Raw genomic sequence first — 24957 nt, forward strand, 5'->3', positions numbered from 1 at the left:
AATGGTGCACATACACTTTTTAACGACACCATCTGAAATCATATTTCTCTGTTTTATGAAATTACTTTTTTACAGGCAGAAATAATAGTGTTGCACTGCATTGCTGCATGAAAGTGTCATCTTTAGTTGGAAACTGAATGAGTATATCTTCAAGTTCCAGAGCTTCTTAGAGATTCTAAAATTAAAAACATACCCTCTCACATTATTGATGTAAGATATTTATTTTTCTAAACTAAAATGTTTTTAGTATTTACCATCACATAGATTTCATCAGGGGAAATTTCTGGATGAAAATGTGTCTAATCTCAAGGTCTCTGAAGTGTAGTCCAAAACATTGCATTCCTGCTTTAAATCAAAGAGGCTAAATGAGTTCACAATGTTGAATTTCAAACTTCAAGCTGTCACAACAGTTCATTGGACAAGCAGCACTTCAAATAAGGGAGGTTGAACAATTTCAGTGATGTATGCATAAGAATGTGTATAACTTTGTATAATTTAGATGTGTAATAGGCAACACTACCTGTAATTTACTTTATAACACTTTGCAGCAATTTATACATCATCCTCCTTCCTCTTCTTCTTCTTCTTCTTCTTCTTCTTCTTCTTCTTCTGATGATGATGATGATGATGATGATGATGATGATGATGATGATGATGATGATGATGATGATGATGATGATGATGATGATGTCCTTCACACTTTTAGGGTTTTAGGATAAATGTCACCACCAAGCGGTGGCTGTCTCAAAACAAACCCTCCCTGTGACGCGTATACCAACCTTTAGGATGCACAAAGCCCCCTGATTGGTCAATCACAGCAGCCTCATATCAAACTCATCACTGATTGGTTTACTGAATGTCCCCCAACAGACAGCACGGTACTGTGAGCAGGTACTCGCTAGCTTCAGGCTATCTGTGTGATGATAGCGACTCGACTCAAGATCAACAGGTTAGTGTTTGAATTAATGCAACATCGTTGCTATGTCACTTACGTGCATGCGGGAACTGGGACCTTTAAGGGCCACAAACCTTATTTATACGTGGCTATAAGTTCTCCACACTAATCGCCCCGGCACCTACACCGAGTTTGATATTTAGCTTATTAGCATTGAGTTAGCAGGTTAAGATCGTCACACTGAGGTTAGACGCCAGCTGTTGGAGGAACGACTCCGATGTCTTGTGCCTTAAGGGACTTTAGCAGCCAGCGACACTGGCCGCTGTGCTTGGCTTCTGCTTCAGATTCATTTTGAATGTCGCGGTTTGCATCACTGCCGAAGTGACGACGTGGGAGGCGCAGCTCGCCGCCAGGCGAAGCTAGATAATGTTGCTAGGCAACAAGTAATCTTTAATGCGTCGCTTGCCATGCTATTTAAGTTGATCTTTAAAAAAAAATTATTGTTAATTAGCTGTAGCATATATAGACGGACGTAATACGTAATAGTTCTAAAAACAATTTGACAACGCCCGCGCTGATACGTATTGATAACCTTGTCGCACATTATTTGTTAAGTCAGTTGCCATGGCAACAGCCGACAACCTTTAATATTAAGTGCGTTCATGTAAACAACGTTGACCATAGCTTATGCTAATAACGACAGGTTTTATACTTCGTATTGCATCAGTATCAAAATGAAGCACTGTTTTCTTGGTCCCAATCTACGCAGAACGTTCTAGAGGACGTCCTAATGTAAGGTATGGTCTGAAAAATGAAGGTACAGTATTATGCAGCTTGGTTAGCATGACAGCTATGTCTTCCTGTCAATGTACCGCGACGGTTCAGAAGATATATCTACATGATGCTTGATGTTTCCTCCTGACGTGAACAAACACGAAAGCCATTGTGGTGTTAAATCTAATGTCAGGCGACACCGGAGTGCTCCCAGCACAGTTTAATAGGCTTCTAATCCGCTTTACACGTCTTATTTTAGGGATGCTAGAGCTTCCTGTGATCCCCCAGCACTACATGAGTGGCAGGTAGTGACGGTGCAAAAGCAATGCTGTGCAGCCCTGTACAATGAAGAAGATATTCAGCTTCACGAAGAAAAAGAAACAGCCGTCTGGTACCCCCGACAATGGCAGTGTGCTTTCCGTGGGCTATGAGCTGAAAGACAAGGACCTTGGCAAGGTTCACAAGGCTGCCTCAGTGGGTGACTTGGCAAAGCTGAAGCAGCTTGCTAAGAAGAATGATATTAATCAGCTTGACAAGGAAAACAGGTAAGTGGAGTTAAAGCCATGGTTGTCCCATTCTAAAAAAGTTTTCTGGGTGTCATTTTTGTTTTGTTTTGTGAGAGCAAATGTTAAGGTTGACTATGGTTTAATTACACACTGTAACAGAGTCTTCAGTTGACTTGTGTTTTATCTCTGCATATGTTAGAGTCATTATACACAGATTTCAACATTTTAAATGAATACTGATTTAGTTTTTGGCACTTCTTATACTTTCTCTTAAAATACAGGGGTTTATGTAGAATAATATCTCAAGCTGGGCTGCGTCTGATATCCTAAATGTTAGCAGCAAACTGCCAGCTTTGTCAAAGACTAATTAAATTTACTTGGCACCCCATTGTTTTGTTTCTACTTATGTTTCAAGGTGCGATCAAGTTACCACTCACCACTAGTATGTGTGAGAAGTAACTGAGTGCTGTAAGTGGAGCACTTCAGACAGTGTCATTTCTATTAGGGACAATCTGCTGTTGCATATAAATATCATAATAGTGGTTCTTTTCTTTTCCTGATACAGAACTGCACTGCATATTGCTTGTGCTAGCGGTCATGCTGAAGTTGTGCAATTCCTTGTCGAGAGCAAAGCCAAGCTTGACCTATGTGACAATCAAAACAGATCCGCCTTAATGAAGGTAATCCTAGATGTTGACACTTGAGTACAGAGTGATAGGTAATTAAATGTGCAACATCGTGGTCGATAGTTTACTCCCATACTCCCTGTGACTCCGATTTTTTTTTGTTGTTATCCCTCACTCACCAGGCTGTGCAGGGCCAACATGAGCGTTGTGTGAATGTGCTGCTTGAAAATCATGCCAATCCCAACCTTGTGGACATCAACAGCAATACAGCACTACATTTAGCAGCAAACATCCCAGCTGTGTCCACTGCTATCCTGTTGCTGCAGTATGATGCTGAAATCAATGCTCAAAACAAGGTGATTTTGTTTTTGCATGTTTTCAACTTTCTACCAATCAGGACACACTTTTGTTAGTACAGGACTTTTGCTAAGTATATGTTTTAAAACTCTGGGTTGCTCTACATAAGCTATAAGAGGCTGAATGATATTTGACATTACTGAAGCCTATGATATAGCAGACTTTGTGTCGCTTATCGAAGCAATATAGACTTTAATGGGGGGGGGGGTCTTTCGATTTCTGTTTCATACATAATTTTATGCTGAACACATAGTGTGTCACTGAACGTTTATTGAAAAAAGAACCTTTATTGATGTTTATTGCTACACACTTCTGCTTCTCTTCATAAAAAAATGCCAAATATATGATTTTAGCTTATTTTAGGTATGTATTCATCAGTTGCCTGCGTCTACCAAAATAAATTGCCACTTGTCTATGCATTTCTGTACATTTTAGGAGGGTTTCACACCCTTGTCTGTAGCAGTTCGTGAGGATCATATTGAGATGACGGAGTTCCTCCTTAAGGAAGGAGCCAATGTGAATTTCATGGACCAAAACCAAAGGTCATTAATTCACAGTAATGGGTTTTTTTGTTGTAAAGTTTTGATTACAAAAAATGCTAACAGTTGGTGTGATTTTACATGCAGGTCTCCATTAATGATTGCTGCTGGTAACGGACAAATCAGTATGGTACGGTTGCTCTTGCGGTTTGATGCTGATATCAAATTGAAGGATACCAATGGTTATTCCGCTGATGACTATGCAGTGATGAATGGACATCATCCGTAAGATTTGCTTTTCTTTGTATTTTCGCGTCTTCATTTATCAACACAGTTTATTCTGTTTTTTGCATTTGTGATGTGAGAGGAGAGCACAAAATATAATACAATTAAATGTCAAATATAAAAAGGGTAATTTTGTTTACTGCAAGTCCATTTTTCTGTTGTTGTTTTTTTCCTCATTTGCTCTTTCTTGTTCTCACAGAGTGTTTACACCTAAAAACCTTGAAGCACGTTCAGTGTTATAGCTTGAATGTTCTGTCTGTCTTGCAGTTGTTCCCATCTAATCATTGAACACGGCACTCAGAGGAATGACGGTGGGTCCCTATCGCATCAAGGGCCCAGCAAAAAGAAGAAAACACTGTTGGGCAGTCACTCTCAAGATGTTGAAGCAGGCTTCTCTTTGGGGGGACCTGCCACGGACAGGGATGGTGAGGATTCTTCATCAGACACTCACAAATGTTTTTTTTTTTGTTTTTTTTTAAGTCATCATGTCACTTCATTATTGACTTCGATCATTTTATTTATTCCTCATGCATAACACCCTGACTGGATCTAGAGCATGGAGCAAATGAAGCAGGGGGAGGTATTACTTTGCTTAGATGAAATCTGCTGACAACAATTAGTCAAAGACTTTCTGTCATCTGTCATCAGTGATTAGGGTGGATATTCATCGATCTTCAGTTTTTCATGAAATGCATTTTTCCTGCTTCTTACATTGTTGTGCTTTGTGATCTGTGCCTTTTTCAGCTTTGTAATATTTTAGATGCTTTCAGTGTGCTGTTCAACAGTTGTGATCAAGATGGATGAGATGTACTGTGCCGTACGTGATGAAGGAGGATAAATTAAAAATGTCTATTTTTGTTCTGTGTAGATTTTGATGACAATTCTCAGTCAGAATCACTAAGTCGGTGAGCTAAATTTAATTCTCACAGTTTACGATTCATGATTACAAATTGCTCCCCAGTTTCACGCAATCTTTTTTCTTCAGTGTTTCCAAAAGTGCTGCAGATGAGTGGCCTTCATCAGAGGATGACGATGAGTCCGTTTCAACAGAAAAGGTTGGCGTCGGTTATTGTCCTTGCACAGGCATATTTATTTCTTCTTAAATTTGACTCTGACCTTCATTTTGTCTTCTAACTTTCAGAAACGACTTAAAGTCAACCTCAGCAAAATGATGGCCTCAAAAAAGACAGAAGGTAGTTGGATGTTTTTCAGTATTCTCAGGCTGTAGTGTTCCTCCATAGATTGTAGTTTCCAGTAGTAATCGTTTACCCCTGCCTGCCCTATAGCTTCTGCACTCCATAGACACATCCTTCAACAGATCCGCACTGACACATCCTTGAGTGGTACAGAATCTGAGCCAGAGAGTGAAAATAGAGTCCAGAGAATCCCATCCCACCCAGAGGCTTTATCATCCAACCAGACTGTACAGTGCCCAGTAGCTCCCTGTCCTGTTTCCTTGCCTTGTAAAGCACCCCAGATGACCTCTACCCCTCTACCAAACTACAGACAGGTAAAAGCAAATTGTCAAAACTTTACTGCTTGCATTTCTGAAACAATCTTTTTGTCTTCTTTTATGTTTTTTGTCCCCTAAATGCATTAACCAAGCACACAGCTCAGTTGAGAAGGAGAAAATCAAGCAGACAACCCAACATTCAAATAATAAAACATCAGTTGACTCTAATGAGGAAAGCTCAGGAGCGGAGGAGTCTGAGGAGGAACTTGAAGAGGACGATGAGGAAGAAGAAGAAGAAGAAGATGACGAGGAAGAAGAGGATGATGATGACGATGACGAGGATGAAGAGGATGATGAAGACGAAGATGAAGACGAAGATAGTGAAGATGAGGATGGGGAAGAGAATGAAGATGAGAGTGAATCTGTGGAAGATGACAGCAACTGTGTGGCTGCTGTCGAGGAAAGCGTGAATCCTTATGAAGTGCAACAAAAACCCTCTGTCAGTGGTGTCCTCGCACTCCAGGACCGAGTTGATGCTCAAAAAATACAAACTACTGATGAACATGGAACTTCTCTCGATGCTGTATGTGACAATGTCGATGCCTTGAAGAAAGATGCCAAAAAAGAGACTTCAAACAATGACCTTGTCAGCCCCTCGCAAACAGCAGGCTATGCTCTACCAGCTACTCTAGCTTTAGAAGAGGATTGTGTGGTGTCAGCCATTAGGGTAGAATCTACGTTTTCTGATGAAGACGACAGCCAAGGGAGGGAACCATCCCAACATGGTATAGAGACTGAGAGGCCAGGTAAAGTACAAGAAGAGTCTGAAGGAGGAACAGAGAATGCGGACGAGGATCACAGGAGCAATGAACAAAACAGTGGTGATGCTGATTGGAACGACAGCAATGATGAGGAGGAGAATAAAACAGGAGCGTGTAGTCGCAACACTTTGCTTGCTAATCAAAGAATTTTGTTCTGTGAAGTTGCCACAGAAAATACAGACAGTCTGTCCAATGCTGATGTTGCTGGTTCAAATGAAAATGTTTCTAATGGGGAGAAACGTAGATCCTCATGGGGCTCTTCTTTAGAGGGCAGTGACAATGATTTACCTAAAGAAAATGAGGTAAACAATGACATTCTTCATCATGAGAGGGATTCTAAATCTTCAAATTTGTCACCAGATGCATCACCTGACAAAACCACATTACAAAATGAAGATTGCTTAGAAAACTCCAGGGATTCTCCATCACCAATGGTAGCATTTAGAAAATGTGTATCACCTGAACATGATAAACAGCGTGCAGCGTCATCAGAGTTATGTTCAACAAACATTCCGCCATCAAAAAGCAGACCAGTTATGGAGAAAGTAGATGAATCCGAGTGGGATTCTTCTGAAAGTATTGACCAAAGAAATATCAACCCTTCCACGGAAGGTGAAGTACAGTCCAAGATCTCCAAAGCTTGTGTTCCAACAAAAAAACAGACTGCAGAACACCACGATGACTGTGTGAAAGAAAAACATGATGAACTCTTCCCTAAAGACTCAACAGTACCACAAACTGAATTTGAAACCAGAAACCAAACTCTGGATGATGCGGTTGAATCAGTTGCGCATTTGTCACAAGAGGAGGGACACCTGCGCTCCGAAAACGATGATAGTAGTTGGGATGATGAAGAAGAAAGTGATGAGTCAGACAAACGGAAGACATATGCAATAGACAAGACGCTTGAGGCAGAAGCCGAAGTGGATGGGGCTCAGAGTGACGAAGATGGTGAAGAGGTCTCTCGGTCAGTTATAGATGGAGATGATAAGTTACCAGAGCACTGTAAGCCAATCGAGGAAAATGTGATGGGTATTAAGACAGACGGCCTGACCAAAGATGACGACGCAAGTGAGGACTCCGACAGCATGGAGCAAAGGCTTGAGTATGATTTTGTCAGCGCAAAAATCAAACTGCCTGATCTCGGCAGTGACACCAGACTCGATGGACAGCTCAAGTCACATGATCAACATGAGGCCAAACTAATTGCATACGTTAAACTTGATAATGACACTCCCATTGTTTCACAAGCGAGTACATGGTCAGGTGCCTTCAATACAGAACCAATAAATGAAAAGAGACTTTCAAGCCCACCAGCTGACGGTCATGTCACTGCTGTTCAACAAGACCGTTCACTTGTCAGTCCGTTGTCGGATGAAGCGTTGCCTCAGACTGACATTGACGAAGTTGATTTAGACTCACCTGATGAGCCAGAAAACACAGGCTTCAAATGGCCAGAGGTCAGAGACATTAGAAGCTCAGAGATTCAGGTAAAATAGGAACATTTTATTTGTATTTCTGGTGAAGTAATGTGACTATAAAAAAAATATTGTAGGCTATCCACTTCTCTTTTAAAGAGCATGAATGCAAATTAACATTTGTTCTTTTATTTTACAGAAAGAAGAATTGGACAGTAGCGATAAGTCTGATGAGGAGGAGGAGGAGGAGGAGGAAGAGGAGGAGGAAGAAAATGTATCAGATGATCGGCCTGAGAACAATGGCAAATTCAGTAATACCACTTTGACTGTTCCTGAGGCAGAAGTCTCCAAAGATAAGAAAAGAGGTCAGGAGTGAAAGCTACAGATGTGTGGGCCATAGAAATGTGGAATGAAACGTGAATGCCACTTGGGGAATTCTTTCTACTTTGGGAAATTTACAGAAGAGCAACAGGATGTTTCCCTTTTTGTTCTGAAACATAAGTAATAGTTTTTAGCCTCTATACGTTTTATTATGTCGGCATGTAAAAAAGTCAATGTGTCATTTAAGATTGAATAAAAAAAAACCGCGGTTTGCAAATGTGATGATGAAGAAGTCATATTTACCAATTAAAAGTTCCTGGAATTCACATGTATCGAATTATTCAACTGGCATCCATGCAACTAAATGAAATTTAAGTTTTAAGACCTCCTTCTTAAGTGTGTTATTGTGATCTACATATTCTGAATAGATTTCCTGTCTGAGCTGGGTCTTGAGAATGGCGAGGAGGAGCAGGATACATGGGACTCTGAGGTACAGTAATTCTATTTTAAAACACCATGTAGACTCATAGATTTGCTACACAGCACCAATAAAGTAAACTTTACTTTTTCCAGTCCAACTCTGAAAACTCCAATGTATCACACGAAGGAAGACCAAGTTTGCGAGCCGCCGAACAGGGAAGGACGACCGCTCCAAAAGAAGAAATCACAGAAAGTAAGTCTATTATACAAAGTAGTTTTTCTGATGCGATTACAGGCCTCATTCCATGCTGCAAAAAACAATGTGGTCTTATTTAAACATTGCATGCATACTATAATCTGAATAAAGTTGTATGCCTTCTGTGAACACAATTTCACCATGAACAGAACAGCCTTCAAAACATGTTACATTTCTTTTGTAGACTTGCTTTATATTCCCTCTTTTTTAAGACGGGAAGGAGACAGTAGGATGGCAATGCTAGAGGCTTGGAAGAATATAGGCAGGCCAGGAGGAAGCCAGGGAGAGGGTATGAATGTCTTGCCTTAAAGGTCAAAATAAATGGCATGTCAACCATACAATGGGCTCGACCACCTCACATCTACCTGAAAAAATGCATGCAGCGTACAGAACACCATCTCCCCTGCAGCCTTTAAACTCCATTTTCAGAAACGTTAAATTTCAACAGCCCCGGGTTGTTTTCAGTTTGCTCGTCTTTAAAGAGAATCTATCTGGGCTGATGTTGAGCTTGAATCTCAGTGAATGTCTACAGGGGACTCTAAATGCTTGCCTGATGCCAAACTATCTATGTTCCTACTAACCAGCCACAAGCTCATCTGCATGGGAATGCTTTGTACGACGTTGTGGCAAACTCACCCACTTTCTGCAGAATGTATTTTTTTTTCCTAAACCAAGATATTTGATTCCATAAGATATGTTGTTGGAAAATATGCCTTGTTGTTTTTCCAGTTGGAAATGATGGTGATGGAGATGATCAGATGAAGGATGAGCTCGCCGATACGACACAGAAAGAGGTACATTTAGCCACCAATACCACAGGAGGACACACATAGGCAACAATCATCCTTTAAGCCTTTTTGAAAATAGCAAAATATTTTTGCAGGTAATGGTAGGATGATGGTCATTTTGGAAAAATCTGTTTCAATTGAAATATCTTCAAATCAATGTTGTGTATAGTTCAAAGTTTAAAAAAGGCAAAGGTTGTAAGTACCTGCTTCAAATTAGAGATATCCAGTTAGCTTTTGTCTATACATTTCCTACCACATTTCTAGTAAATTATTTTAATCGGTGTTTAATTTGGGCTGCTAGTAGTCAAGAGGACATTTTTCCAACTATTAAATTTGTCAATCTCTGCCATGAAGATTAAAGTAAATGAGATAATTTGGAGTTGAATACCAGTGTGTTTTTTTTTTTTCTTTCTACTAGATGGAGAGGTCGAGATTTGAACCACTCAGTGTTGTGAGCAAACTTGAAGGTGATGCCGTTCCAAAGACAGGTAAATAAAAGTGAAGAGGAATTGCCCATCTAACGTAAAGGTTCTTGATAATGTTTGTATTTATTGTTTTGATTTTGTTCTTCTTAAAATAAAAGATTTAATGGAAGAACTTGGTCTGGGAGATGTTGATGATCTTGAAGGTAAGACTAAAAAGTTGTTGTTTTTTTCATATAGATTTTTAAGCACGTTAAAAAAAAAAAACCGGCCTTATCTTTGAAAGCTCTGATAACTGTTTTATAACACGTCCGCTGCATGTAATTTGTTGACATACACTGAACAACAATCAGTGTCTGATTTTTAAGTAGCTCTGTTCATTCTTTTCATGAAACCAGCTCTCTGCATGCCTCATTGACCTTTCAATCCATTTGTTCATTTGTCATTACACATTTTGAAGCTCCAAAAGCAGGTCAGTAAAGATAAGCAAGCTAATCGGATTAGGTGAATTGTACCCGTGTAGCTTTAGTAACACTTTTGGGACCCCAGTCTCTTAGAATCCATAGAGGCACCTGTCGCTGACCTTTTCCTTTTCTGTGCATGCCTGAAGCATGGGGGCTTTGTGGTTTTCCTTCTGCAAACTGACCTCTTACCCTTTGCAACATCAGTGTGATATTTTACCGAGCGCCCTAATGCCTTTTGTCTAAATGACATAGACGCATCAGACTGGGACTCAGCCAGCACCACCAGTAGACGAACCCTGCCTGGCCGCAGAGTGACCTCTCCTGACCTCGAGGAGTTCCCACGGGGCTCCAATTCACCTGTTAAGAACAAGGATGGAGACATTGCTCCCACTGCACCCCTGACAAGTCAGATGAGCGTTGACTCTGATGATAAAAGCCATGCCAGCACACCACCTGCGTCGGTTCCACACCCTCAACCTCGTACAAGGAAGATTGTGCCTCAGAAACCAGACAGTGAAGAAGGTACATTGTAGTAGAGCTTTTGTTTGTTTTTTTTTCTTATTTTCTCACTATTATGGTTTTCCCTTTGACAGTTTTACATGTCGTATTGTAAAAACATGGACAACAGATACATGTTCAGACCATTTCTGTTGATTTTCCTCTCATTCAGACTCAGATTGGGAGACAGGCAAAATTACTTCTGGCAAAACAGTTCAAACTCACGCTCAACTACAATTTCAAAACGTAGCCAATCCTTTATCAATGGTTAAACCAAGTAAGGCTACTAATTTTTAAGCAGGTTTTTTAAAAAGAAAAATGTATAGACCTGCTCTGTGCTTTACATAACGTCTTTGTCTCTTCCTTAGGTTCCCCGGAACCTTCACTGAGGAGGAAAAACAGCACAAGTGGAACGGAGATAGGAAAGCAACAGCAAAAGGTGAAAAGCAACACAGAGAACTTATTGTGATATAGCACAAACAAACCCTGCAGCATTTTCACCAGTCAGGAAGCATGAAACTGTATTGAATGTTACTGAGCAAGTCCTGCACCTCCCAATCTTTAGGGTTCATGGCCAGATGAAATAACATCTGTGATATCTCATAAATTCAGCTCATAATGACTGTGGACAAATTATTTGGACAAAAAACAAAACAAATCAAATCATAACCTAATCTTGGACAGAAATCTAATATTATAAAGGGCAAATGGCAAAGGGGTCTCATTTCTTTTTGCTTCTTTTTGTCAGCAAATATAATTTCATCTCATTTGGGTTATTGCAAATCAGAAGTATTAAAATGTGTTTGTATCCATTTGGATATTTTTGTGAAATCTTGGTGTTGCATTTTTTTTTGTCTTGTCCTGTGTTTTCCTTGTCTATCCATGCCATCACAGGGGAAAGATGATGCGGTCGCTAAATGCGAGTTAGATCTTAGTGACTCTGTGTGCTCTGAAAGTGGAAAAAAGGACAATGAAGGAAGAGAGAAGACAAGTGATGACACCCCATGGGAGAAGCGCTATGAGAAGCTCTGGGTGGAAGTGGAGAAAAAAGAGGTAAAATCCACCTTCAAGAATGTTGCTGGCGAATTAAAAGAAAGGTTTGGAGAGCTGTTCAGGTCAAAAACTCCAACAGAAGATGTCACAGATGAAGTGGGTACAGCCAGCTCCACCTCTGCAGAAGAAGACTCAAGTGATGAAGATGATGGGGAAGCGATAGTGCGTCCTACAGCCAGAGCAAGAAGTATTGTCCTCCTAACCATACCTGAGCAGAGGGAGTCTGGACTGGAGGACTCTGCTACAGAGTCGACTGATAATTCTTTATCTGAGGACAGAATCCAGGACTGTAAGCAGCCAGCTGCTGGCTGCAGTAATAATTATGAAGCAGACCCAATCACTGATGATAGAGCGGAGTCTTCTTCAAAACAACACAACATAGCACAGAGAGCGATCTTAGACAACATATCCCAGACCACTGTGGACGGTCTCTTCATGCCCACAGTCGTCCCTGAATGTACCTCCTCATCAAAAGAAAATGCCCAACAATCCATGGAGTCAATGATGAAGGACAGAAGTGCTGATCTGAATGAACCCGCGAAGAGTTATACAAGGTCAGAAGATGATCCCAGAGAGTTTTCCACATCTCAGCCGCCCTCCCTAGGCAGATGTCCAGCGTCCATTCCAGGTGTTTCGGATGAAGAGCTGGAAGAGGACATGGAAAGGTTTAAAGTTGAGGTAGGGATGCTGAAGTTTGTCTTCTTCGATTTGGAAAAGGAAAAGACCCAACTTCAGAAAGAGGTAGAGGATGTCCGTCCCTCTCAGACCTTTTCTAGATTGCATCTCTTCCTCTTATTTCATTCATATCCTCAATTTCTTTTCTTTCATTCAGGCCTACACTGACTCAAGCATTAATGTTTTTTTTTCCTTTAGGTTTGATTCAGTGTTGCAGAGTTCATCTTGCATGTTCTTAAGTATAGATTTGTGTCACTAAATTTGACTTTTCTTGAAACTCAAAAAGCTTTTGTTACTGATTTGCATATTAGAAATATTCTGTTGTACTTCTTATCGTCTTAAAGTTCTGTTGTTTGTTGACTTTCCTTTCACCATGCATGGTTATCTATACAGAACAACCTAATATTGTATCATCTGTCTTTAACCTTGATGTGGTTCGAAGCCTGTATGAATAAAAGCCTTCTTTGCTCACTAAAGAAGTGCTGTGTTTATGATACAGAAATTAAATACTTTTTTTTTTTTTGTTCCTTTTCATGCATGATGTGCTTTCATGAGTTTTCATACATGCAGTAATTTTGTAAATGGAGAACTTTTTGTTGAAGAGAGTGTTTCGACCAGCCTTTTAAGTTATATATTTCGAAAGAATGAGAAGCTTTGTATTATATTGTTTACATTCTAGTGAAATGTTTCCCAGACAGAGGACAAGAAAATGTACGTAAGGCACCTGATACGATCTGTTTAAAAATTGTTCTCTGTGTTTGGTTTGTGAAGGTAAGATATAGATTCGTAGAATTACACATGGTGTGAATTCTGGTTTGAATGTTGACTTCAGATTGATTATTGACATCAACCTAAAAGAAATTGTCAAAATGTTGTCAATTATTTCAACCATCACAATGCATGGCATTTTGTCTTTACTGTAATTAACTAAAAATACCACGTCAAATAGAGTAACACCACTCAGGTGTTCGGTCTCCAGAGGGAGGGGCGGCAGTGAATAATGTATGACAAAGTGTACAAGTACTTGCTTCAGAATGCATCTTAAAAGGCTGGCTGCAACCTTTTTTCGCTGAGAATGAATCTTTCAGGTCCAGGTATTCATCATTTTTCTCGGTCCTTTCAGGCTGACAAAGAGATGACAAAGTCTGCGGCAGAGGTCCAAATATCAAGTGGCTCCGGAGATGCCGGTGAAACTGCGTTAGAAGAAGTTGGCAGTGAGAAACCTGAGATCAGTTCTGGATGCTTGGCAAGTGAAGCAGATCACCAGCAACAGCGTCCAATGGCAGCAAAGAGGTATGCTGTATTTAGTTTTTCTACATTCTGTGTCCCTAAAACAAACATGAATTGTTCATGCTGTGTCAATACTCATGTTTAAATTGTGAGCGTCATCATTTCCTGAACTGTTATAATCCTATTATTTTCAAAGTTGAGCAAGATGTTCCCGTTTCAATATAATTTTATTCATGTCCATTAAGGAGGTCTCTCACCTACTAAAAAGGTTGTTCCCGTCCTCCAAGGACCCCAACATGTAGATGTCACAGCTCATTGACTGTCAAGTTTATCCCTCTCCATGGCACCAACAGGGCCCCGGTGCATTTGCATCTTCCAGTGAAGCAGAGCTGCGATAGCAACAAACAGCCGACGGAGACTGTAGAGGAGAACTTAAAGCCGGAGCCGGTCAAAGGGGCCCGGCACAGCAGAGCCCCTCAGACCAGCACACATGTTAATGGAGATCATCTCTCTGTGTTTGACGATAGCACTTTAAGTGACGTATCGGACGATGAAGGAAGGTATACATGCAGTATGCCACTGTTGTTCAATTTCCCTCTTCTGTCACTAAACTGCGTGTTGAGACTGAATGCAAAATGAAATAAATTGGCATCATGACTACTTGCATGTGAAGGGATGTGAAAGGTAACAATAACAACAAGTTCACTCTAAATATTTGAGTTTGGTCATTTTTGGAATGAAGTTGCAATTCAACGTCAATGAATGCGTGGATTTTGTTTCAGGTTGATAGTTTTAATTTATTTTAAGTTAAGGAGTCACGCAGTTATTAGCACTTAGACTTTGACCTATTAAAACTAACAATGAGTATTAATTTGTTCAATTCAATAGCTTCTGTTCATCACAATGCAAAAAGCTAATTCACAAGATATCACTGATTATTATTAAGCACTTAATTAAAAAAAACATTTTTAAGGTCTTTCCTATCAATTTAATACTAAATATGGAAAAAGTAAGAGCTATTTTGACACTGGAACTCCTTCTTTGCTTTTTCAGATAAATTAAATGTCCCAATCACACTAAAAATCCAAGATTCTTTACCATTTAATAATTTCAGATAGAGTCAAAATAAAATAAAATAATTACAGAAATGAGAGAAACAAATGTGTGAATTATGTTTGTTAGATCATTACTTGACCTATAAAATCATTCAGCATTGAAATTCTGGCTTTGCATTCAGTCGTAACAAACCTTTTCAATACTAACTGGTGATAATTGGAACAAATAATTCCTTTCTGAAATCTTTCCCACTAGACAACTGCATGGCTAACCACTTGTTTCACAAAAGTTAACTAGTATACTGCATTATACCATACACTCCCAGCATCTTAAACTGTCTTCTTTTTTTAACACTTATTTTCTTGTTCTTTGACATCATTAAGGTTTCCAGCTGTTGAACAACACAACATCAAGGTACTGTACACAAAATGTACTTCTAATGACAGCGACAGGACAGTTGTTTGACAACACCACTGAGTTACATCAAAGTCACGTTTTGTTTCATAAATCCAGAACCCTGAAGAAGTGGAGATGGCAGAAGATTTTGATGAACTCACACAGTCGTCTGATACAGCCACAGATGACATTGATTCCCCCACTTCTGGATATCGGCATGCATCTCTCCTCATTCAAAACCTTGAGTTGCCTGATTTGGGTATTGATCAAGCTTTTTTTTTTTTTTATATATATATGTAATACCTGATTGTTTTCTGCAGTTCTCAACAGAAGACACACACATCTATGCTGATACATACAATTGACATGATTACAGCTGGAAAACTCTTTATCGACATATTTGATTTTTTTTTTTCAGACTCCAGAACTAAAGTGAAACTCCAGAACATTTTCCATGAATATGAACGTTCCAACCAAAAGACGAGGAGCCGCTGTGAGTATGAGGCAGACAAGGTGAGGCAGCTGGAGATGGAGAGGACTGAGCTGAAGGGCACTCTGGAGGACGTAAAAGATGTGAAGTCCGCCTTGGAGCGCAACCAGTTGGAATTGCAGACTGAAGTCACAAACCTCAAGTGAGAACCTCTGTTTTTCTTTTTTTTCCTTCAGTGAATGTTGTGATCATAAGATGAGGACCCTCCCATAAATGTCAATCAAGCTTTATTGATGGAGCACTTTTCATACATTATATGATATTGTTGACATGTCCCCTTCTGCCTGACTCTCCGTACAGATTTCACCTGAAACAGGAACAGGAGAATCGCCGTAATGCCACCATGATGTACAACACCACTCGGGATAAGCTAAGGAGGATGGAGGAGCAGCATGAGTTGGAGGTGCAGGAGCGACAGAAGGTGGAGCTCACACTCAGAAACCAGGAGCTCGAGATGAGGACACTGGTGAACAACATGAAACAGGTGCTTTCTTATACATTCCATTTGTATTTATGTGCAGTGCAAAAACATCTGTGACTTTGCTGTGTAACATTTACTATCTTGATATCGGTACATGTTCTCATACTTAATTGTTTAGAGATTTCTATTAGTTCTGTTACTGCGCTTTTCTATTAAATGTGTTTGTTACTCCTGCTTAGCTTGAGGAGGACCACAGTGAGACCCAGAGGCTGCTGGCCCAGGAACGCAGTGCACGGTCTTTGCAGGAGAATCTGCTCAGCACCCATCTCCGGAAACAGCAAGAAATAGAGGATGAGAACAAAAGACACATGAGTAAAAGTAATGAGGTAATGAGATTTGTAATTGGGATGCAAATTAATAGATGATTGCTTCACATATTGAAATCTTAAGAATGATGATTAAATACTTGTCAATATAATTCATGCATTTTAAGTGAGGTGAATCATCGTCATAATTATTAGTAGTTGGTAATTAATAAAAGGGTCTTATCAATCAAGGCCATCTTATCATTTTGTTTCCTGATGTCTGCAGGCCTTGTCTCAGCTCACTGAGGCCAGTGATAGGGAGAGGGAGCTGGTCCAGCACAATGCCACCTTACAGGAGCAGTTGACCATTATGAGGGCAGAACTTGATGGTTTGCAGGCGAACAGCAGTCTGAAAGAGAGTCACCATCTGGACGAGAAAGAGGCCCTCAAGGAACAGCTTGAAGACACTCGACGAGATCTTAAGCTCAGCAACGACGCCCTGACCCAGACGGTCTTCTCCTGCGAAAGCAAGCTGACCGCCTTAAAGTCTGAGTTGGCACTGACCGCCAACCGTCTGGAAAGCGAGCGTCAGTCTCGTGACGCGCTGGAGGCTGAGGTGGAGTCGACTCGTATCCGCCTGGTTGGAGCTGTGAAGGAGACTGAGCTTTGCCTGGGCGCTCGCACAGACGTAGAGAAATCACTGCTCCGGGAGAAAGAGGAGCACCAGCGCCTCAAAGACAAAATCTCAGGTGAGATATGTTCAGACAGATGGGCGTAGCACATCCCCTTCCTGATCTTATGACCTCTGACACTCAGAATTTGAGAGAACATGTTCACGGTTTACTATCTACTGTATGAAACAGAAGCTTGAATTTACTTTCCAGTCCTGCACACCTTGCATGTAAATATCAAAGCCGATGTTTTGCATTGTGCACTTTTTAAAAATGAATTCCCAGTCCCAAGTCTCCTGCCTGTAATTTCATTATTATTATTATTTTATTTATTTATCTTTATTTAACCGTTTATTTCCACAGATGGAGCAGCCAGCCAGCGGGAAGCAGTCAGCAGCTTGTCACAGAAACTCGCCAAGGCAGAAGCTCGTGCAAACAGCATGGAGAATGAGGTTCACCGCGTCACGCTGCAGCTGACGGAGAAGAGCGTGCTGCTCGAGGTACTGCAGCGTGACAAGGACCAGGCGTCTGCCCGGGTCAAGGAGGTCGACACAGCTCTCCAGGCTGAGAAGGAGGTGGTCAGCCGTGCCAGGGCAAGCCAAGAAGCCTTACAAGAACGGCTCGCCCAAACCCAGAGCGAGGCCATGCTTCTTCGTCAACAGCTGGAAGAGTCCCAAAACAAAGGTGTCGCAAAGGAGCGCGCCGTGACGGATGCCCAGGAGCTCTTTAGTGACCTGTTGTCCAAGGTTCGCTCTGACTGTGAAGAGAGGGTACAGCTAGTCGAGGACAGAAACAAAGAGCTCGTCGGAAAAGTTGCTGATCAACGTGAGCAGATCTGTAAGTTGGAGGAAGAGAAGGATGAAAGAGAGGTAAGACTCAGTGGGGTTAGGTCTTTTCTAATCTTCTTTTCAAGAATTACTTTTTGCCTTTTTACTATCTTCATGCTGCCGCTGTTCCTTTCTGTCCAGTAAGCCTAACTCCTCTCTATTCTGTCTTTACAGACGAATCTCAGGCAGCTTCAGCAGGAGCTCGCAGACTCGCTGAAGAGGATGTCAATGAGTGAGGCTTCTTTGGAAGTGAACACACGGTATCGCAATGACCTAGAGGAAGAGAAGGCTCGGCTCTTCAAAGACCTGGACAGGCTTAAAGGAAAGGTACAAAATATATTATGTCAACAATCATGTCATAGTACACTTGCAGTAGTTATAGTAAGGTTAAAATGGTAGAAGTTCATTCATTTTTTTGGTTACAGGCATTTGGTTTGCTTCAAATATTCTGACATGATCGCTGATGAGGTGAATTTTCTGTCTCCATCATGCAGTTACAAGAAAGCGAAGATCAGTACGTGCAGGCAGAGAGACTGATCAACGGTCTGAAGAGCAATCTGAATGAAAAGGAAACGGATCTCGCGTCTGCTGCTCAGAAAGTGCAGGAGGCGTTGTCTGCCTCAGCAGCTTCTAACATAACCATCAAACAGCTGGAGGACGCCGTACAGAGGTGTGTATTAATCCTTTCTGTGGTCACACACACGCATGATTGTCTATCCCAGTTGTATTTATCTTATGAAATACCACTTGTTCAAGAAATATTTGAAGTGAAAATTCACATGGCCAAAATAGCCAATCAGATTAAGCTGAAAAGTGATAGTGGTGTCCGAACTTCACCACTCCTCCCTGTTTTCTTTCTTTTTACAATCAGCTTTTCCATTATTTCGCTTCTTTATTCTTGTTAACCTCACAGCTGGGCATTTATTTAAAAGAAAATTGAGCTAATTTGTGTTTTACAACATTTTATAAGCTGTGTAGAATGGAGATTAGAAAAGCATTAAAAGAAAACAAATGAAGCCTGAGAAACAAGTCGCCATCATGCCACACGGATAATTATATATGTATAACAGAGGGCTTAGCACTGTTTGTAATGTCACTGTGTTGTCACAGGTTGGAAATAGAGAATGCTCGATTAGAAGCCGCTGCAAAACAACAGTCCAACAAAATTGAAGCCTTTCAGAAAGGAGCTCAAGAAGCTGCCATGGTGAGTAATGTGAAGCAAACTCAGCGCACTGCGCTAACACGATCTCTATATCTCCGTGGTGCACTGTCATGATAATCAACATACTGCTTTAGCATGATGAAGTTGTTGTTATATTTTAAGGAGTGTAATCTTTTTCCAGCTCTCTGACTGCTCACCTGGAGGAGGGGTTAGTACTGAGGTCGTAGGCTTAGCTTCTCTGTGTGGGGTTATGTTATGTCTGTTTTGTGTTGAATAATAACAGAAAAGTTCAAGTTGGGGCGTCGTGGCTTTTTAGCCTGGGATCCAAACTTTCAGGAAGCGATATCTTTGTGTTGCTTTAGCTTTTCTTGCTGACATTTAATGTTTGTTCTCCCTTAATCCTGATCTTGGTGTGTGGGGTTTTCTACTTCTCCTCTCTTAACCTGCGAATTGCATGTGACCTCCTTCAGCCTTTTGTCAGCTTTCTGAAATGGAACAGCAAGGATCCAGTCGCCCTCTTTAGAGTTTCTGCTCTTTTATTATATTCTCTTTACAAGTATTTTCCTATCTCTGTAGGTCAGAGGCCATTTAGAAGAGTTCGTCACAAACCTCCAAAGCAGTAAGATGTCTTTGGAAGACCAACTCAATAAAGAGGTTGGTGGCACGTTTTGTTCCTTCTCTATTCTGATTCTTCCTCTTGTTGTTTCATGGACACCTAGAAGAATATTGACATCATATTTTTCTCTTGCCTAAATTGAATTCTCCTGATATGTTTATTTTAATAAAATATGAATTTGGGAGGGTTTGTACAGGATATCTCGCATTTCTCATAATCTGACATTTAAAACAAGCAAAAAAGACCTTTGTTTAACAACAAGAAAAATCTCCATGATGTCTTTCCATGTAATTTCTTGGTGTATTTCTTGCTTTAGGTCCAGAAGCAAAGCATGTTGTCTCACACAGCCCAGGACTCCCAGGCTCTGTGGGAGGAGGAGGTGAAGAGCCGCTCCAAGTTAGGGCTGCGCCTGGCAGAGCTCGAAAAGGAAAAAGGAGAACTGAACACTCAGGTGATCTCATTAACATATGAACGCATGCACTGCACTTTCTGTGCTTGTAGCTTCTGAAGATGATTGGGACCCTGTGTTGATCTCTCTTCTAGATGGAAATTGAAAAAAAGAGAGCCAAGAAGATAGCAGAGCAGAAGAAGGCTGTAGACGCTCGTCTGGATCAAGAGATGCAGAGAAACACAGAGCTTCAAAAAGAAATGTACAGGTGACACCTAACTTCCTCCTCGCACCCGACTCTCCCACAAGCAGTACCTCCCAGCTTGTAGACGCTCCGAGGATCCAGTAGAGTGCAGTCTTTCCCAGCTTATGTGACTGTGGCTCCTGATGATCTGTATTCAATGTAAGAACTTTGTTTCAGTTCATGATGAGATTTGCTGAAATTGTCTGCCTCCCCTTTAAACTGTTCAAGTCGCTGTGCGATGTCTTCCATGTTTGTTGTGAAATTTCAGAAGCCATAAATCAGAAGGAATGATCATTTGTCTTATGTCCTCAGCTCTTGTTTGGTTTGTTGTAGTTAGATTTCAGATTGTTCATTGAATTCTGGTTTTGTGTGTCGTGAAATGTGTGAAATCTACTTTTGCTTTGTTTGTGTCAGGCTGCGCACTTTATTAAAAACTGCAAAGAAGAAACTGCGAGCTCAAGACGCTGGTGGAGCCGAGTTTGTCTCTCCTATGAACAGCCTACGGATGGACATGGGCAGACACAGCAAGGCGGATGGTGACTTCGGGCGAATGACATACAAGGTTTGTCCTTCTGATTTGCATATTCAGCTCAAACCAGGAGAGAAAAACTCAAGTTTGTACTGCAACATTTCCTCCCTGCCAGGTGGATGATCTTCAGGGGCAGCTGGACAAGGAGGCATCTCGCCGCAGCCAGCTCGAGGAGGTGAACAGCGACCTCAAAGATCAGCTGGCCTCCCTGAAAGGCCTGAGCCGCAGCAATGACCAGCTCGAGAGGAGCAAGAGGCAGTTGGAGGAGGAGGTGCTGGAGCTGAGACGCCGAATGGAGGTCTCTCAGATGGAGCAGAGCCAGATGGAGCAGTACCGGCGCGATGCAGAGGAGAAAGCTCGGCAGGAAGTCCAACAAAAGCTAGAGCAGGTCAACTTCTTCCTCCAGGTAAAATTTAACATGATTAGAAGTGGAAATGAAACCAAATTCAGAACAAGTCGTATCTGAATGGTCTAGTTTGTTCAATGCAATCAAAGCTGTTGTGGGTATTTAACGCACAAGGTAATTCAAATCTGATTGACCATGATTGTGTTGTGTTCGACTCCCAGTCACAGGCTGCATCCCAAGAGGCTTTGGATCAGATCAAAACTGCCAATGAGGCGAACCTGCGCTCCCAGCTGGAGCAGAAGATCCGTGAGCTGGAGGGGGAACTGGGCCGGGCTCGTACCACCCAGCAGGACAGCCTTAACCAAAGAGAATCAACACGCACCGAGTTGGACAGATACCGCCAACTCTACACCGAGGAGCTACGCCTCCGCAAGTCTCTTGCTGCTAAGCTGGAAAGGTCGGCTATGTCTCCCCTGTGTTTTTCTAAACTTCGCAGGGTTTTGGCCCACGGGTCGTATGTTCAAGGCCGCTGCACTGAAAACATTAAAAATGTGGTGATTGGTATGTGGTGTTTTAACTTGCTGCTGTCCACCCACAGGGCAAATAGTCGGCTTGATGAAGCGAATTCTAAGTTGCTGAATGAACGCAGCAGGTCTCTCATCACCAGTAACATTGCTAACGGGAGCCTTGGAGGCGCCTCACTGGACTTTGGCTCTCTGCCTACACCAGCGAACTATGGGGCCACATTGGGGCCCCTCAACAGAAGTCTTGGCCTGGGACTCCCTCTCTTTAGCTCCACGGCTGAAGGACAGAGCAGCAGGGTTGAAGACTATCTGGCCAAGGTCTGCACCGTCATTCCTTCACTTACTCACACTCTCAACTCGGATTACAAAGAAATACATAGACAAGGTTATTTATTTTGAGCCATTTTCATTTCCACAGCTCCATAACTGTCAGTGTCCGTGTAACCAGTGGTGTTTTGGTCAAGCATGCTGCTTTCTATGCACAGAAAGGATTTTACTTTACTCTTAGAACACTTCAGTATGTGCAAAGACAAGAAACCTTCAAAAGTCATTTCTCCTCCTTTTTCTCTCCCTCTGGTCTTCCCAGTAGTACTTCTAACCTGTCTTCTATTTCTCACTCTTTTAGCTTTTAGCTCAAAAGTCTGTCTCTCACCTCTCCTCTCTTCAGCCAGACCCATAACCAGGTGTGTAGATGTGCTTAGTTCAGTGTCTGATGCCTTCCCCCTGCTCGCTCCTGGGCTGATGTTTACGGCTCTGTTAACATGCAAACTCAGGGTTGTGCATGGAACACATCAACTGAGCATTCTTAGCACTGCAGTCACAGCAACGTCAGCTCTCTTATTCCAAAGGTAAACTCTTCAAAAAAAAAAAGTCAAAGGAAGTATGAATTTGACTGTCACCAGTTATATCTGCTGTGACAACAATATGCAAAGTTTATGTTTTCAGACATCAAATCATTTAACATTTCGACAGCTCCATTTCATTTCATTCTCCGTCATTTCAATTAACTCTACATACAATTACAGCATGTTGTGTTTGTGCCCTTTAACGTTTGAAGAGGAAAGAAGCAGTTGGTCAGTTCACTGTTTTCACTTCAGAAATCTTTGGCTCAGTTTAAACAGTTTTCTTCTAAACATGTCAATTTAGACAAATACAAGTCGGTAAGATAAAAGTGCAACTATACAATTCAGAAAAGTCTGTAATTGAAGTACATTAATACATTATTTCACTGGATCACCATATCAAAAAGTGTATTTATAGCTCGAAGTCTAGAAGTCAATTCAGTGACAAATCAGGAATTTAAAATAAAAAAAACCTTGGCGAGCAGAGCGAGCAAACTTTACAAACTGTTGAGATAAACCAAGTTTAATAAAGAGTGTAAAGTTTTTTCTAAGACGTGGACGATTCCTTAATGCAGAAATTGACTACTGATGCAGAGTACCATGTGACCCACTGCTTGCTATTAAGAGACGTATGGACCAGAGCTGAAGTCAACTCATGGCTCGGACCGACATTTCTCATGTCCGGAAAATTAGTTGTCCAACAATGTTTATACACTCTTTTAAAACTCTTGGTTTTACGTGCTCGTTAAATTCAACATTAATTCCATGATACTTCGAAAAGCATCAAACCTTGCCCAATAATCTAAAATGTCAGAATGACTACATTGAAGCCGAGCCTGCATGTTTGGCATGTCCCGCTGTGTCTCACTCTGTAGTCCTGCTGTCTTTCCCGCTCCGTATTATTTCCATGCTGTCGTGTTTTGTGGTGATATCATTCATGTTTTAGTTTTCACACTTGTTTTCGGGGGCCATCTCTCCAGAACATGATGTCTCAGATCTAACGGCACCATTTCCTTTTTTTTTTTTTGGGTGTCCAGATGCAGAGTGAGTTGGACCGAAACATATCAAAGGAATTGAGCAGCGGTGAGTGCACCGGATCTTAAAACATCCTGAATCCTGCTCATCCCGAGTCTTTAATCTGTGCCTCCCCTCCCCTCCTCTCAGCCGCAGCAGAGCTGGACGCCGCCTCCACCCGTTTGTCCCCAGTGGGCTCGGCGTCCCGAGTGGAGCTGGACCCTTTGAGCAGGGCCACGCAGCAGTACCTGGAGGTACTGAAGAGGAACAACAAGATCTGACGGCTGCCTGCAGCCAAGCGCCGCATCATGTTGTAGATGTTCGTGTCATGGAGTCGTGACCCCTCCACCCCTCAAGCCAACACTAAGACTCTGCTTGCACTTGTTCATAAAAACCAAAGTTTCTGACCCTAATCAGCCGACATCGGTACTCTGGTAGGAACATTTATATGATGCACATTGCACTTAACCACTCAGGAGCAAAGGGCAGGAGTCGCACACACACACACACACACACACACACACACTAGAGCATTATTGAAAGATACGATTAACTACAACCTCAACAGTATTTGTATTTTTGGACTTTTTGGTTTTGATCCGTCAGTCTTTTGTACATATAACGACATAGATACGTTCATATGTGTGTATATATAATATACAGAATGGTAGCTTGGATTTTATTTGTGAATATTAGTGTTTCTAAATGGGTATTTTTTTAGTATTTGTATTCATCATTCATTACATTGCCAAGATGCTGCATGGTACGTGCCATCAAATGGTGCAAGTTCTGTTTTGGTCTCCCATTTAGTTTTGTGTTTTAATATGATTTTATTTATTTTCTTTTAAATGATATACTTGAATAAGACGAGCTGGAATACTCTTCAGCTATAAAAAGGAGTACTCATTTATACAACTGTCACATCGTCTTTGGTCGGAGGCTTTTAAGTGCCACCAAAAGGTGAAAACATGAAACCTTACTATTCATAAATACTGTAATAAAAAGTATATTAACTAACGTGGAAAGATAATCAGTCTTAAGATAGAGACACAAGATTTTGTAATGTATATTGTTATTTTTGTGAAATGTATAATTAAAGGGTTCCTCTTTACAACATTAAATGTTTCAGTGGTTAATTATTTCATGAGCATGTCACACAAAAGGATGTGACTTCAAGTGGCGTTTAATTTTAAACTGGTCACTTCGTGTTACCGCCTGAACATCAGCTTGCACTGCCTCCTGGTGTTTACAGTAAGAGCTATAACCTGGGTGTTTACTTCCAGAAGCAACTCATCAGCTGTGATTAAAGAGAGTCACATTATGTGTAAGTACAGCTTGGGGTAATTGTACAAGAGTATTGTACTTTATACTGTACTATCCTAATA

At 41.2% G+C, this 24957-nt stretch overlaps 1 protein-coding gene across 1 annotated transcript; it reads left to right on the forward strand.

Moving 5' to 3' along the window:
- The first annotated feature begins 868 nt into the window (after window positions 1–868).
- On the forward strand, window positions 869–24691 carry ankrd26 (ankyrin repeat domain containing 26). The gene is made up of 42 exons (XM_080474411.1): window positions 869–949; window positions 1929–2214; window positions 2741–2855; window positions 2984–3157; window positions 3594–3700; window positions 3785–3922; window positions 4190–4347; window positions 4476–4502; window positions 4791–4827; window positions 4908–4977; window positions 5064–5115; window positions 5528–7686; window positions 7814–7979; window positions 8364–8425; window positions 8509–8608; window positions 9341–9405; window positions 9818–9887; window positions 9983–10027; window positions 10538–10807; window positions 11152–11222; window positions 13635–13804; window positions 14095–14301; window positions 15181–15211; window positions 15311–15452; window positions 15612–15825; window positions 15984–16167; window positions 16344–16490; window positions 16696–17158; window positions 17444–17949; window positions 18082–18234; window positions 18402–18577; window positions 19018–19111; window positions 19251–19277; window positions 19646–19723; window positions 20002–20136; window positions 20229–20341; window positions 20732–20879; window positions 20962–21252; window positions 21414–21649; window positions 21791–22034; window positions 23596–23641; window positions 23723–24691. The coding sequence occupies exons 2-42, from the start codon at window positions 2015–2017 to the stop codon at window positions 23851–23853; spliced, it is 8022 nt and encodes a 2673-aa protein (XP_080330537.1). The 5' UTR covers window positions 869–949; window positions 1929–2014; the 3' UTR covers window positions 23854–24691.
- The last annotated feature ends 266 nt before the right edge of the window (window positions 24692–24957 follow it).

This window comes from Lipophrys pholis, assembly GCF_963383615.2.
Source record: "Lipophrys pholis genome assembly, chromosome: 11".
Lineage (NCBI taxonomy): Eukaryota > Metazoa > Chordata > Actinopteri > Blenniiformes > Blenniidae > Lipophrys > Lipophrys pholis.

What these genes read in the sequence shown, in the direction of transcription:
- ankrd26 (XM_080474411.1), top strand. Translation starts at nt 2,015, where the DNA reads ATGAAGAAGATATTCAGCTTCACGAAGAAAAAGAAACAGCCGTCTGGT. An exon ending in TGGACAGGCTTAAAGGAAAG is followed by an intron (nt 18,235 to 18,401) that starts GTACAAAATATA and finishes TCCATCATGCAG; the next exon opens with TTACAAGAAAGCGAAGATCA. An exon ending in ACTGCTCACCTGGAGGAGGG is followed by an intron (nt 19,278 to 19,645) that starts GTTAGTACTGAG and finishes CTATCTCTGTAG; the next exon opens with GTCAGAGGCCATTTAGAAGA.